The sequence below is a fragment of the Giraffa tippelskirchi genome, chromosome 5 (assembly GCF_054371585.1).
Source record: "Giraffa tippelskirchi isolate mGirTip1 chromosome 5, T2T-mGirTip1v1.2.pri, whole genome shotgun sequence".
NCBI classification, from domain to species: domain Eukaryota; kingdom Metazoa; phylum Chordata; class Mammalia; order Artiodactyla; family Giraffidae; genus Giraffa; species Giraffa tippelskirchi.
The window spans coordinates 48,812,423-48,828,589 of NC_137279.1; the positions used below are offsets into that span (position 1 = coordinate 48,812,423).

The following is a 16,167-nucleotide window of genomic DNA, read 5'->3' on the forward strand; positions in this document are numbered from 1 at the left end:
GTTGTGTTGGGGTTAACATTTTGCTGAAAAGAATATGTAAGCAGTATTGTATTTTTCATGTTAATGGTAACCTCTTTTGAGATGTTATTTACAGTGGTAGGAATCCAGAAAGGAAAGAAAATATTAAAACCTATTAATCTAATTAGCTATTAGCTTTTATTAGTCTTTTAAAAGACCTGGGAAGGTTTTTTTTAAGTTTGATATTCAACACTTTTTTGCCATGAGTTTATTCATCTTTGCCAAACTTTTGTGTCCTTGTTTTTATGAGAAACACACTTGGAAAATAAAGTGGGAATTTTTAAACTTCACTTATATATGCATGTTTTTTGTTAAATCACAGTATCATTGTAAGTGGCATAGTTCACCTCTTTAATTTGGTCAGTTAATGCCATTTCAAAATATTATTTCAGTATTTCCTACTTTGAATTTTGTTGAACAAAATTAACTTGATTTTGTTTAATCTCTGGAATTTATTTTTACTTTAAGAGCATAAAGCTCCAAAAAGTTAGTGTGGAAATTTTCATGATTCTATTTTAGTGTGTTTAGGATGAGTTATTTTTAAAATTTTAATGTTTTCCACTCCTGAATAACCAGTTTTGATCTCTTTCAACTAGGAAAATAATTTTAAAATCTGTTCTCATTTCTGTTGTTTTTTCATTTTATTGATGAGCAAAAATTTGTTAGGAGAAAAAGATTTATAAATGACAGTAATTCTTCGGAAGGGCCAAGAGGTATGTGCTTAAAGCCTCAATCATTCCTTAAGAGTCACTGATTTATGTAATTATGGATTAAGCTGTGATCGTGTTTTTTTTCTTTGCCAATATTAAACTGTCATAATGTCACATTTTCATAGGGTCATGAAGTATGCTAGTAAATGTTTTAGCTACCAACTTGATTTTTAGATTTGACAGTTGTCATGATGTGAACCTCTCATTAGAACACATATGGCTTAAAGTGGTATATCCCAATTTTAGCACAAGAAAGTATATAAAACAGTGTGTCCAACTTCTGTCAGCTTGTGTCCCTATGGCACAAAGTTCAGACCTGCTTTAAAGTTTTAGCCAGTACTATTAGAAGCAGCAATCTCTTACCTTTCTCATTTTTGAAGATTTTTAAAGTAATTGGACCCAAAGGAACAAAGCCACTATATTAGCTATATTAAATTTTCTTCTCCCAGAAAATTTTTATGGTCTTAACTCACTGTCTTATTTTAAAATCTATTTCAACCTAAATAGAACCAAATCGTTTCTAAATCCTCTTTATCACCTTTTTAAAACAGCATTATCCTTCACACAGGAACTTCTGATTTTATGTCTTTTAAGCTGTGAGCTAAAGACTTCTGTGTGACAGATCAGACGCTTACATTTTCTTAAAATAATCCAGTTTTTTCAGGTAGCAAATCCTCTATTTGGACACTTATTTGAAACTTTATGAGATCATTAACTCTTGATTATTTGAATCAGTTTTAAAATTCTTATTAGTGTAAAATGTATCCGTATTGCTTATCAGTTCCATTTTGATTGAACCCACTCACCCATAAACTTTTTATCAGCTCGCAATTTATATAATCTTAGGGAAACCAGAAGGAGATTTTTAGAAAATAAAAGACTTTTATGCCTTATTCCCAACCTAGGGTCGTATTTCAGATTATCAGGTAAGATGGATAACTTTTTCCACAGCTGTCCCTCAGTGAAATTGTGAGCTAGGCAAAATTTGTCTGGAGTTCCATTTGCTTCCTTACTCTCCTGTTCCTGGTCAAAGTTCCTTGTCAGCCTCCGTGATCTCTAAATTGTCTTGAATATGTCTGCTGTGGAGGTTCCTTGGTACAACAAAGAGTACTGAGTTTGGAGTCAAGAGATGAAATTTGGGCCTGGCTTCCCCACCTTTAAGGCATACTAGTTTTATGAAATTATCTACATCTCATACACTGAGCTAACATACAGCTGGGATGTGTCAGTTCAGCAGTTCAGTTTTTAAAATAAGTACTCTCCTAGCTGTTAGTACGTGGCTGCTACTCCAAGTCCCCTGGATGCCCTTCCTCAGATCCTTCCTCTCCCCACGTCTCCCTAATCCCACAGCTGAAGGTGTAAGGCCCAGCTGGTGGCCAGCTTAGTCGGCCCCACTGAAGTCTTCCCTTGTAATTTGCCAGAATACCTGCCCATGCCCACTACCAAGGGAGGCCACATGTGGGCACCAGCAGAGGGCTCCTACAGGACTTGCCAGCCAGCTAGCCAGTCCCTGAAATAGGAGCCATAATAATAACAAATTTTTTTAAAAACCTTTTTAGTACATATTTAAAATCCTTAAACTGATTGCTCTTATTATTGATCTGTAATAAATGATGATTTACAGCAAATACTAGTCTAAGCATTGTTCTTGCTGTACATCATATTTGAAACCAGTTTCCTGATCCTCCCAAGTCATCTTCATTGCCTTTCATTTAAAAAACCCAATCCTGAAAATTGCAAAACTGAATATATCATCAATCAGTGTGCTCCATAGAACCGTTTAGGCTAAGTTTTAACCCAAAGCATCTTCAGCTACTAAAAATACTTGGTTAAAAGGGTGCAACTGAATATAAGTGTGAATATTTCTACTGCTGCAAAATAAAAAGATTTAATTTAGTGACAAAGCTGACAAGTTAGTTTCTTTTCCTTTCAACTAATGCCTAATAGCAAACCACGTTTCATTATTACCAAGGACAAAATTATTCCTAATCTGCAGAACATATTTCTGTTAAGTACTCTGCATTTATTTCACTTGTGTGATTTATTTTGCAAAATACAAGTAAAGAACATACAGTAGCTCAAAGTAACAGATGAGTGGTGAAGACTGGAGCATTTTGTTAACTGTTGTTATCTTAACCTTTGAAACTAGTGGTTATGTGTCTGTATGGTGACACATCCCTATGGTGAATATTCAGACTGAAGTTTGTTATCCTCCTTTCTTGAGAATGTTGCCATGATCATGCCTTGAAGAAATTTACTAAGAGCTGCATGTTGTTTAAAAGTGATTTCTTGGGTTTTTGTTTCTCCTGACTTATTTTCCTAGACCGATCCCGTTGAGAGCACATATGTACGGAATCCGAACGTCAAGTTTTACATCCAGTCGAGGTCCACCTCTCCTTCCACATCTAGTGAAGCTGAGCCAGTGAAGGTGCCTCACGGGAGCAGCCTTGCTCCTCCACTTTTCACTTGTGTCAGGAAAGAGGGACTTGCAAAAACAAGTGAAATCTGACTCTCCTCCTTTTAACAAATGTTTTGTGTAATCACAGGATATTGGAGATCACGACATTAGACTGATAATATAGATAGGATTATAAAACTGAAGTAAAAAATGGTCCCCCCAATTTCAACCTGAAATAGATAAGAATTTTATTTAATTTTGAAGTAGTCTATATTTTAAGTAGAGAGCTATACTGAACCAAGGACAGAGTTATGTGAATTGTGGAATGTTCAGATAAAAACGATAAATACATGGCAGTGTCGGGTGCCATTCTCATATTTTAATTCTAATAAATCTAATGAAGATACGACATAACTGTTCCTTCATAAGCAGAACTTGAAACCTGCCACTGCTGGCAACCCAATAGTTTATTCTAAGTGTTAATCAGCAATAGGTATGCAACTAAATCATAACTTTTAATAATGCAAAAATAGTGTTGTATTTGCACCTTAAGTAAGTAAATGATTTTGAACAGCCAGTTAGTCAGTTTTCTCAACAGAGATCTTTCTCTCAACAAGTCAGAAGGCTATATTATTCCTCAGTTAAGGCCGTCCTGTCAGATGCAGTTGTGATTATTTACTCAAGCATGACAGTTCTGACACAGCTCCTTTGCCTCCCACTTGGTCTTCAAAGCTGTGTCTGGCATTCCAGGTGAAGCAGAGAGTCCCCTTTAGAAAGCTGTCTGAAATGAAGTTTGAGGTGTGGTCAGATTCTAACTTGATTTTTTTCCGACCCCATGGTATATACTACCTCAGACAGGTTAAGTTGATGACACCATCTGATTTTTTAGATTTTCATTGTTTTAATTTTTTGAGTTTATGCATTTTTATTTTAATGTTAAAATATTTCAAGCATACAGAAAGTAATATTACAACCACCCACATAACCACCATCCACAGATTTAACATGTGTACCATTTTGTTCCAAAATTTGTATTAAAAAGAAAGAAAATATTCCAGACAGGTGAAACATCCTACCCTATACCATTCCCCCTCACCTTTCCCAGGCATATCTGAATAATCTGAAATTGAGGTACTCCTTTTCTTTCTTACTTTTACATGTTTATTTCATTTGTATTCATAAACAATAATATAATAGCGTTTGTTGTATATTTAAATTTTACACAGAGGTTATCTGCATCATATAAAGATACATGTCCACTTAGATCATTCATTGTAACTATTGCATTATATGTACTACAACTATTTATCTATTCTCCTGTTGTTGGATATTTAGGTTGTTTCCAAGTTTTTGTTATTACAATTCATGCTGAAGTGAACATCCTAATAGCTATCTGCTTTTGCAAGTGTGCAAAGTTTGTTTAGCATATATACCTAGAAGTGGAATTATTGGATTGTGTGGAATATGCATTTTCAGCTTTAACTAGATCTTGTCAAATTATTTCCCACACTGGTTTGACCAATTTTCACTCCCACCAGCAGTGTGTGTGAGTGAGTTTCTCTATTTCCCCACCTTCTTCCAACCCTTCGTACTACCAGACATTAACTTTTATCTATTTGATGGGTATTGAGTGGCATTTTTGTTTTAATTTGCATTTCTCTGATTTCGAGTGTTATTCAACATCTTTTTATGTGTTATTGACTATTGGTGATTTGCCTGTTCATGTCTTTTGTCCGTTGTTCTATTGAATTATTTTTCCAGTTGTTTTGTAATTGTTCTCTATGTATTCTGGATACTAATTCCTAGCTGGCTATATGCGTGGCAAATATTTTCTTCCAGTCTGTGGCTTATTTAAAATTTTTATTTTTTATATCTTTTTGTCTTGCAACAGTTTTTATTTTAAAGTAGTTATATTTATCAATTTTTTCTTTTACGACTTCTGCTTTTTATCTTTTTAAAACATTGTTCTTCCCTATGCAGCAGTTATAAAGATTATTTTCCATATTCTCTTCTAAAAGTTTTTAAATTTTGCTTTTACGTGTTTAGAACTTTAAACAAACTAAACTTTGTTGTTAGGTATTATGAGAAATGGGGTCATAATCTATTTTTCTCATATAAACAACCAGCTCTCCTATATTTCCTCTATTGATTTGTAAAGCTATCTCTGCTTTTTATATAAATGGGTCTGTCTGGGGATTCTCTAGTCTCTTTCATTGTTCTTTTTTGTCTATTTCTGAACCAACATCACATTGTCTTATTGTAGCCTTAAAATAATTCCTGATGCCTGTTATGATCAGCCACTCCCAAGAACCTTGTTCCTTCACTTCTTGACCCTTTAGTTTTATATATGATTTTTAGGTTCAGCATGTAGGTTCCATGTAAAGCTTTTGACTGGATTTAAATTTATAGATTATCTAAGGAGAATTCATCTCTTTGTGGTATTTGGCCTTTTTGTCTATGAACAATGTCTAGGTACTCTTTTATATCCTTCAATAAAGTCTCATTATTTTCTTCATGAATATGCTCAAAATTGCTTGTTAGATTTGTTCCTAGATACCTTAAAGTTTTTATTGCTATGGTGAATGGGATCTTTTAAAAATGTTTTCTAAACTAGGTGTTGCTATTCTTTATGAATTCTGTTGATCTTGGATTCAGCACCCCTACTTCACTCCTTTTAATTTTAAAAACTTCTCTTGGACTTTCTGTGTAAATTCAAGTGACAATTCTGTTTCCTGTGAATTTTTCTTTATTAACTTTCAAAAGGATTTTGTATTCTCTATTATTCCTTTTTTTTTTAAATATTAAATTGAGTTTAATACTCTTTTCAAGCTTGAAATTAGAACTAAACTCACAATTAAATAGAAAATTCTGAGAAGCCCACCTAAATTCCATTTTAAGGCTCTCATGTGTATAAAATATTTGGGTTTTGGAGTTTATATAGTAACAGAGACAAAAAGGGACCATTCATTTTTTCTCTTAATATTTTAGAATATTCTGTAACTTTATACAAAGCTAGCTTTTTCCTCTTGCTTGCTTAGCATCCTAAAGGAAGTCATTCTTTGTGTATTTTTTTTTACACTTTGCAAATAAGTGATCTCTCTTTTTTCCACAGTAGCATCCAGTAAAATCCTTTCATTCAAAGAAATATCTTAATAGAAATACTGCATAAAGTAAAGATATACCTTGTAATTAAATTTCTGTCAGTTCTGAATTCCAATCATATTAAATAATCTAACTCCCTTCTTAGAAATTACTTTCTTCAAAGTCCCACTAATCAATCCATCAATCAGTATATCTCTATATCTGTCTCACAGGTGCTTGCTCGCTCACTGTTAATCTCTGCACACAAACACACTAATCCACAGAATTGTATTCCATATGTGTAATATGCATTCTATATATAGAAGTCAAAGGAGTTAAAGGATTCTTCTAAATATTTATATTATAAATCTTGATAAAAATTCTTTCAGATATTTTATGGAATTAATATATTTTCAGTTGAACTTGAAAATTAAAATTAATATCCTCATTTTTATGTAGACGAGATGCTATGACTTTCTTGTGTTCATCTATAGATTCTCTTTCACAACTTGCTTATTTTTAAATTTCCAGACTGAAGTAGTTTTTACAAATTGAACAAATACTTATGTTTTATTTGTAGATATTGCAGACAGAATTTAAATTATCAACAGTAAGAATTTTAGTTCCTTGAGATAATTTTTCCTTATTGCTATTTCGTTTGGCTGTACTTACATTTATTTTTAGTGATGTTTGAAGTAGATGGAGTGTTTTATGACATTTATTTCCTCTTTTCCCCTGGATTCAGACTGTAGACTCTACTCCACTTCCAGTTCACACACCAACCTTAAGGAAAAAGGGATGCCCTGGTTCAACTGGCTTTCCACCAAAGGTATTCAGTCTAGTTATAAGCATGGTATGTTCTAAAAAAAAGAGAGAGAGAATGGATTTCTTCTGCTTTTTGTATTTGCCATGATTTTGACTACTGGTTTCCTCAAAATTACAAACATAAAAGCTGAGAAAGAGAATAAATTCTATATGAATGGAAATAATCACCACTGAGAAAGGTAGGACAAACATGAAAATTGTTTTGCTTTATTTCCATCTTCTTAAATTCACTGTTTTGAAGTCTGTTAGTATGGAGTGAGCATATACCATCTAACCCAACTGTCATTCCTTAAGAAAAAAATTTTACACAGATCTATAAAGAGATGCTTACTGCTGTTTATGTTAGCAGAGTTGGAAATAGGAGAAAGATAGGTAAAATATGGCTGAAGTGTAACAAAATCACATTTATATAAATTACCAACACCCAAATATATCTAATTCATAAGGATATATACATATCCAATGATCTGTGTAGATCACATTAGATTGGGTGATCGATTTCATGGGGAAAAATTGACAGTGGATCATCAGGATGAATTTTTTTTTTTAAAGTAAGGCCAAATAAAATTAGAGGGGCCTCTATGCAGCTCTGGTGATAATATTTCATGGACTGAATATTAACTCAATTTTTTGTACACCTATTGTCCCTCCCCACAAAAAATTTGCTTCATGGTTTCTAAAACATTGAATCTACAATTATCTCAATATAAAATTATTTAAAAGGAAAAAAAGTTATTTAAAAAATATTTAAGAAAGATTTGCTCCAGATAAAGTCACCTTTACTTGTCTTGTATAGTGTTGAATCCTAATTATGTACAACCACTAGTTTGTAAGTTTTCAAAAAGGATTGGCTCTACTTTGTTCTCATATCTTTTATTAAAAGTATTTTACCTTATCCATTGAGTTGCTTGAAGTCTGAAGCAGTGACAAAATTGGAATGAAAAGAATACTACTTCATATCCACCTCTTTAAATTTTGAGGTTATAGTTATTTCTCATTTTACTCCAAATTACCACACAACCTAAAATTAATGTGTCCATGCTTTAGGTTTAATACCTCTTTTACTAGACTTTTTTTTTTTCTCTTCCTCCAGCTACCTTTTGTGGAAGTATTAGAAATCAGATATTGACCAGAAGACAAGGAAGGGGATCTTTGAAAGATCCAGAGGCCAAGTAGTCTATAACTTAGGACTGAATAGACCCTAGTCTAGAGTCAGACACCATTGAAGCAACTTAGCGCGAGCGCATGTTATATATTACACTATCCTTAGTTGGAATTAGTAAAACATGGGCCTTTCAGTCTTTAGTAATAAATCATGTCTACGTTTTACAGTTTAACCAGCACCTGCCACTTGATCATTTAAAATTAATGTTCTGCTAAAATGTTGTTTATATTTCCTATTGTTGCATATTCAGTCAAAATTATGATATTCTGAGTAGATCTCTGGAGAAAAAGTGTATAATAAATGTGTTTTGTAAGTAATTTTTGGATAGTGTGAAGTAATACTATTGAATTTGTCACTGTCACAGTTGTTTTATTACTGTCATTTCAAACATATCTTCTTATCTTTTGGAAAAAGAAAAAGACAGAGTTACTTACCTTGAGCAGTTGACTATTCGTTCACTGTATTAAAAGCCTACAGACCAAATTAGTAACAAACTAAATTGTTTCATTAATGCATTTTGAACAACTGAAAAAGTTATCAGCACTAGAAAATTTACTCTGATAGGTCCTAAAAGTGCAAAAGACTAAGAATAAGATCAGTATACAGGAGAAACGTTGAGCAAAAATTGATGTGATGTTAACAAATTAGCTATCTTTCATAGGCTTGGAGGCCCCTAGTGTTGACTTAACTGTGTCTTTTGCAGTCTGATTTTTTTTAAGATCATATTTTTCATTTACATGTTTTTGAATAGTCAAACTTTGAAAGATGGCAGAATCAGATCTGGGCTTGACTTTTAACTCTACCAGTAACTAACTATTCATCAGGAACTTATTTAATCTCTCTGAGTCTCACTTTCTTCATCTATATAAAGAAATATACCTATCTTCCCAGAGGCATTGTCTCCATTAAATAAGATGATAGTGAAGTACTGGCACAATATCTGCACTTTGACTTTTGATCAGCCACATACAGAAATTATAAAGCCAGTAGAAAGATAGTCTGTATTCTACTTAGAATAAAGTCAAATCCCAGTGCTGCTTTGGAACCAAGTCTCAAGGAACTTCTAAAATAGATTGGTTTGAGGTTGGACCAGAGCTCATGACTGCTGTAAATGCTGGGTTTTCAGTCTGTCTCTGGAATAATACATGTGTATTTTTATCTGCTCAAGTGTAATACTGCCTGCTTCCAAGGGAGGAAACATATTTGTTAAACATATTATTTGTTCTTGGTCCCAGAAAATCAAATACGTGATTTATAGTAGGAACAAGAGTTTTAAATTACTCTTTGTCTTTCATAAAAAGGTATAAAAGCCCATTTCTTTTTTTATATAGGTATAAATATGGAAACTTTTACCCAACTCATTGCCAAAGAACAATCTGAGGAATTACAAAAGCCCTGAAGTCAAAATTTGTGGGAAAAAAAAACCTACAATTTATTTTATAACTTTTCAAGTGGCATTCAAGAGCAATTGATTATCATTTAACTTCTTACATTATCTTTAGAACACTCCAGCTGACTATTGTCTAGTAAAAATATTTGAAGTGTATTAATTATAGAAAGAAATTAGAAAACATTCTAGCAGCTGGTGTGTTTACAGAGGTTCACATTATGGAAATCCTTTAAATGATCCATGTGTATATTTTTATCAATTTGTTTTGCAGCGCAAGACTCATCAGTTTTTTGTCAAATCTTTTACTACTCCTACCAAGTGTCATCAGTGTACCTCTTTGATGGTGGGTTTGATAAGACAAGGCTGTTCTTGTGAAGGTAAGAATTAAATAGTATGAAAATGTGACTTTAGAGTCCTAACGTTTACTCCCTAAATTGTAATCAAAAAGCTTTATTCTCTTTAAAAGGTATATAAATGTTTATTTGACTTAATCACTTGCTTTTCTTTGGATAATAAACTGAGCACCTTGCTAAAGTCTGTTGAATATTGGAAACTAGACAGACAGTTCCTAGAAGCATGTTCCAGGGGAGATATATTTATGTTGCATTCACCTTTGTTTCATTATTCAGGTGAACTTGTGGTCCCCCAAATGGTAACCTATGTGACAAAATAGGTGAAAGTTATTCTTGAATCTATTCATTTAATTTTACTCTTGCTTAATTTGTAAGAGAAGTTACTATTAGGTGAACAATGCAGTATCTTTTTAGAAATATTAAATGTCTGCTATAATGCCTCAGAAGATATTTTATTCCTAGTGTTAGTAGCAGAGGTTTTCCCCTACCATTCATTGAGTCATCCATCACATGCTTGCAGAATGCCTGCTCTGCGCTTTTAGGCACTGGGGTACAGTGTGCTATGTTTGACTAGTTCTCACAACTCACGTAGAAGATCCAGATTGCATGATCCTAACTAGTCTCTTCAATGCTTGGATTTAGAACAAAAGAAAATGGGCAGGCATGAGAAATAAGAGATTTGAGAGTTATGAATATGTGAAGTGATGAATATAAATAATGTTTTCCAGGGAAAACATAGAGTGAAAAAGAGAATAAGTATGAGGACTGAGCCTTGGGAAACATAATTAAGGGGAGGTAAAAGGTAAAGATAACAAAATAATCTGAGAATGAATAAGCTCTGTCATTGACTAGGAAAGTGGGTCCAAAGTCAACAGGAAGAATTTGTACAGTTTTTAAGCCTTGTCTCATTGTGAAACTTAGCCAGTACTTATAAATGTGACTTTTTTAATCTGTTCATCAGAAACAATCCTGGGAAACTACTTGGCTTTAGGTCCCTTGTCATTTTTTATGAATCAGAATCATTTGCAATTCTGTAGTAGGAATTTTTGAGATCTTTCCAACTCTCTTCCCTTCTCGGGCCCCATGCCATGAAATTGGGCCTGTCTTTCTTCAGATTCTTTGAAACTACCCTATAAAACAGTGGGGACACATTAGACTGTGCCCAGGCTTTCATAAATGTTGTATAATGTGATTATAGCCTCTCAAGATTCCTGTCATTTTAAGTCTTCTTGGTCGATTGAAATTAGATCCAGTTTGTTGTTTCCATTACCTGATGGAAGTGAGATTTTTTTGCTTAGTAAAACAAATTATAACTTTTAGATGCTCTACTTCGAAGTGAATGAGCTACCTTACAGAAGATGGATAGTTTTGATAGTTAATGCTAGTCCCTCTTCCTTGTTGAGTTCCCTGGTGGATCAGACGGTAAAGCATCTGCCCGCAATGCGGGAGCCCTGGGTTCGATCCCTGGGTTGGGAAGATCCCCTGGAGAAGGAAATGGCAACCCACTCCAGTACTCTTGCCTAGAAAATTCCATGGATGGAGGAGCCTGGTGGGCTACAGTCCCTGGGGTCTCAAAGAGTCAGACACGACTGAGCGACTTCACTTTCACTTTCTTTCTTCCTTCTTTGTTGGTTTTATATCCATTTGTGACATTCAGTTCATTTCCCCATGTGTATGTGCTCCCATGATGCTATCTCTTCAGTTCCTCTTTTACTCTTTCAAAATATTCTCCAGGATCCCCCTTAGAGTAGGAATTGTCTGAATAGATATTCTTAGTCTGTCACCCCTCCAAACAAGCTTGTTCGTTTTAAATATTTTAACCTTTAATTCTCAACCAGCCAAGTCTCAGTGGAAGAGAGTTTATTTTTATTTATCTCAGGTTCATCATGTAAGTATCAGGAGGTCTCATGGCCATATTGTTAGTAGTAATGTATGCAGGCTCTGAGCCAGACTGCCTGGGTTTGAATTCCAGCAGTGTCACTTATGAGTTCTGTGACCAAGGCAAAGTCATATGTAAATGGTGGTATTGTACCTATCTTAGATTATTGCAAAAAATTAAAAACACCCAAGAAAGTTAACTATTGTTATTATCTCAGTAGTAGTTTAAATGTATATAATAATATCAACAACTCCTAAAATTTAAATACCTTTTTAGTCATTGAGCTATTTAAATTTCAAAGCAAGGAGTTGGTAAAGTTTGCCAGATATTGCAGAGCTGTCAGGTAATTTAATGTCCATCAGTGATTCCTGCAAGAGAAATTTCAAAGTAAGTACCCAACTGCAGTGAGATGAAGAGTTAGAATTCCAGAAGCTGCTTTATTTAGGAATTCAGTTTAAAATGGTCATTTTATTCTCAAGATTAGATTTTTTTTGCCATTTATTTGCTTCTCATTTTGATCACTAGTGTTAACACAGAACAATAATATTACAGTAATGAAAAGAAGTATTTACTATTTCTCATTGAAAGTCTTACCTATGAGCAAATGAATCAGCTCCCCAAATGACAAAAACAATTTAAAACCAGAGATAAGCATTCATCTAACATGGCATTTTGCCTATAATGAGTACTCAGTGAATGTTCTCTTTGTAAAAATGAATTTTTCTTGAACATTGTTTCTTTTTTCCCCTCCGAAAGTGTGTGGATTTTCATGTCACATAACTTGTGTAAACAAAGCTCCAACTGCTTGTCCAGTTCCTCCTGAACAGACAAAAGGTCCTCTGGGTATAGATCCACAGAAAGGAATAGGAACAGCATATGAAGGGCATGTCAGGGTAAGTATGGTTAGGTTGGATTTAGACTAATCTTTTAAGGTTTTTTAATGAATTAAGAAAAGTCAATTACCTTACAGACATAGTCCTTGACCAAAAAGTTGGTGAATAAAATTCACCTAACAATTTTATTTCATTCAGAGAAATGATTTGAAAACAAAAACCTGGCTTTTGCTTGGAATAAATTCCAAAGTGTCTCAAAATTTTCTGTACTGTCCGTACAGCGTAATGATCAGATGTTTAAATCTCCTTAAAGGAGTCTGTAGCTCTTAGTCTTGCTGGGGAGGTGGTATATGCTTATGAAGTATGAGATATTGTCAAGATGTAATCTTACTTATAATCTTGAATAATATTTAAAGTGTACACTGCCTTTCATCCTATTACCAAATTTGGCTTTTATGCCACTTAGAAATCTATGAATGTTATTTTAACGAATTACTAGAGAAAATTTAAATGGTACTGTTAAAAATTTTTCAGAATCAAATGTCATTCCGTGTTTGAAGAATGTGTTGTCACACTTGCTCACGTTATTAATGATGTGTGTGTTCCATCTGCTACTTTACCAACCACAGTGGCAGACTTAGAACATGTGTATCTTGTCTTTAGGTTTTCACCCTGAAGTTACATATGTAATGAAAGGGGTTCTGATTGACATTTCAGTTCGGGTTGTTTTGCTTGTTTGTTTGCCTAAGATCCCTAAGCCAGCTGGAGTGAAGAAAGGATGGCAAAGAGCACTGGCTGTAGTTTGTGACTTCAAGCTCTTTCTGTATGATATTGCTGAAGGAAAGGCATCGCAGCCCAGTGTTGTAGTCAGTCAAGTGATTGACATGAGGTAAGTTTTCAGAGATGAAAATATTTGTATCTTTGCAACACAAAAATACAAAGTGTGTGATTTTTCTTCTGATTATATTGCCATGTTTTCATTTAAATCTAATTTCACAGTAATTTTCTCATTTACTAATAACATAATTACACATAGGAAATGTGGTATAGTTATAGAACAGGTTGATGTGCGTGTGTATGCATGTTGGGTCTGGGGGTCTGGGAAAAGAGCTTAACGCTTGAAAACCAAAAGACCGTTGAAAGGCTTCTGGGGTACTAGAGGCCTAATGTGTAATGTCTATATCATCACCTAAAGCAAAAGCTTCAATATAATTTCAGTGTGAGGAAAGGAAATAAAAATCTCAAAATCAGGCAGGCTCTTGGAATATAAAATGAAGCAGTGAACATTTAAGTTAAGTACATCTCTTAAATGTTTCTGGTCTCATTTTCAGGCTCTCTCCTCTACTTAACCCCTTCTCGTGACTCCAGGCATTCTCCCTCAGTGATCTTATTTACTCCTGTAGCTTCAAACATCATCTGCTCATTGACGACTCCCGAACATATGTCTCCAGACCCGTGCTCAAAACTAAAATTTCCAGTTCTGGCTCACATAAGCATTTCATACCAGCATCTCAAACACATTATCTTCCCCCTACATGTGAAATATAAAGAAATACATTTCTTTATATGCAAGAAACTTTAAAATATTAGCAAGGAAAATTTGACAGAACCTGCTAAGGGACCAAATATAGAAAGATAGGGAGAAGAATCAAAGATAAGACTAAGATGTCATGTCTTCAAGACCAAGAGAATGATGGTACCAATAATCAAATTAAGGAAATCACAAGGAATAGATTATTGTGGAAGGGATCTGTTTTAGGATTTCCTAAGGAACAGTAAAATGTTAGATGAGCTGTGTTGAGAGCACTTGAGATGTATTATCAGAGCAAAGAAGGGACAGTCTGGTGGAGACCCTAGAGACCTACTAGGATCCAAATCCACGTGTCCTGTACTTACTGGCATTGGGACACTGAGTAAGCCAGAAAAGATTTCCAACTCTTGTGTAATGTGGCGCTGTTAAATTATACCTGATAAATTACTTTTGGCACTATCAGTTACAAAGAGAGAAAATTCAAAAATTTAAAAAATTCAGTTTGGATGTTCTGTGCAATTTAATTTTGAGGATTGCTTCATATGTGTTATTTAGAGGCACACCCAAAACCACACACACATACCCACATACGCTAACTTTTAATGTTTCACTTTTCCTTCAGGGATGAAGAATTTTCTGTGAGTTCAGTCTTGGCTTCTGATGTTATTCATGCAAGTCGAAAAGATATACCCTGTATATTTAGAGTAAGTCTGTGTGTTATAATTTGATCACTGAATTATTTTCTCTTAAAAACTAAATGTTTTACCACTCTCTATAGATCACAAACTTACTTGGAATATAACCAAATCTTACAGACAATTTGTGCAAAGTAAACACTGAATTAGTAAAAGACCAACAGAAAGCTTGAATATATGGCTTCTAAAATAGGTTTCATCTTAGATAATATTTTTGAGTCACAGTTCAATTTTCAGATAAGTACTACGGCAAGAAGAATTGAATAAGTGTGAGATTTCTCAATTTAAAAAAAAATAAGTTTCTTTAAGATCTTGTTTACAAGTTAGAATGTTTCAGTTCTATTGCTCTGTAATAACCACTCCAAAACTTACTGGCTTATTTATTTTTCACCGTTCTGTGGGTCAGTTCTTCTGGTGTCAACTGGAGAGTCACTCATATGGCTGCATTCAGCTCATTTGGGGCTGGAAGAGCCAAAATGACCTTACTTTCACATCTGAGGCCTTGGTTTTGGCTGTTAGCCCTGGTGCTTGGCTGGTCTCTGGGCCACCTCAGTTTCTTTGTGGACTCTAATCCATGTGGGCTCTAATCATTCACTAGTCTGGCTGAGTTCTCCGTGACTGGCTTCCAAGAGAGGAGAAGAAGCTGCCAGGCCTTTTAAGGACTAGGCTCAAAACAGGCACAATAACCCTTCTACATTCTGTTGGCCAAAGCAAGTCATGAGGTCATCCCAGACGTAAGAGAAGGGGAAATAGACTGCATTTTTAGATAAGAAGAGTGAAATTCCGTAGGAAAATTGTTGGTAGACATCTTTGAAGGCTGTCTAACACAGTGCAGTCTCAAATTGATGAGTTAAGATAATGGAGGTTTAAAAAAAAAAGGACTATTGATAGTATGCCTGTATGCTTAGTACAAGTATGTATCTTACATCTAAGACCATACTTAGTCTCTCAGTTCCCAGCCAAAAACTGTTCTCTCTCCAGCTACCAAGGGAACCTACAGAGGCGCACTTATCTTACCTGATTCTAATTGTGGGATTTTATTGTCTCTGTTGCTTAAATTACTTTTAATAAAGGATCCATATATACATAAATTAAGTATTCTGATTATAATGTCATTGTATAGTGATAAACCTTCATTTAAATATTAATTCAAGTGGTCGTCTCCAAGTTATTGTTATGAAGTAACAGAATCTAAGTATTTCTGAACATTTTTTACTTTTTTAAAATGAATTGAAAATCAGTATTGTGTAGTGCTTATGATCCTGGACACAGGATTCCAGTCTAGTTGT

At 34.1% G+C, this 16,167-nt stretch overlaps 1 protein-coding gene across 10 annotated transcripts in view; it reads left to right on the forward strand.

The window, feature by feature from the left end:
• The window catches only part of CDC42BPA (CDC42 binding protein kinase alpha), a 292,824-nt gene that overhangs the window by 249,378 nt on the left and 27,279 nt on the right, over nt 1-16,167 (forward strand). For 5 of the 10 annotated variants that reach the window (XM_081486911.1, XM_081486912.1, XM_081486913.1 and 2 more), the window contains 5 exons: nt 6,953-7,036; nt 9,859-9,964; nt 12,576-12,712; nt 13,402-13,541; nt 14,806-14,887. In XM_081486911.1, the coding sequence (XP_081343037.1) occupies nt 6,953-7,036; nt 9,859-9,964; nt 12,576-12,712; nt 13,402-13,541; nt 14,806-14,887 (549 nt within the window). Of the gene's footprint in view, nt 1-3,051; nt 3,157-6,952; nt 7,037-9,858; nt 9,965-12,575; nt 12,713-13,401; nt 13,542-14,805; nt 14,888-16,167 lie in introns of all 10 variants that reach the window. The other 5 variants (XM_081486909.1, XM_081486910.1, XM_081486915.1 and 2 more) reach the window with 2 other exon arrangements.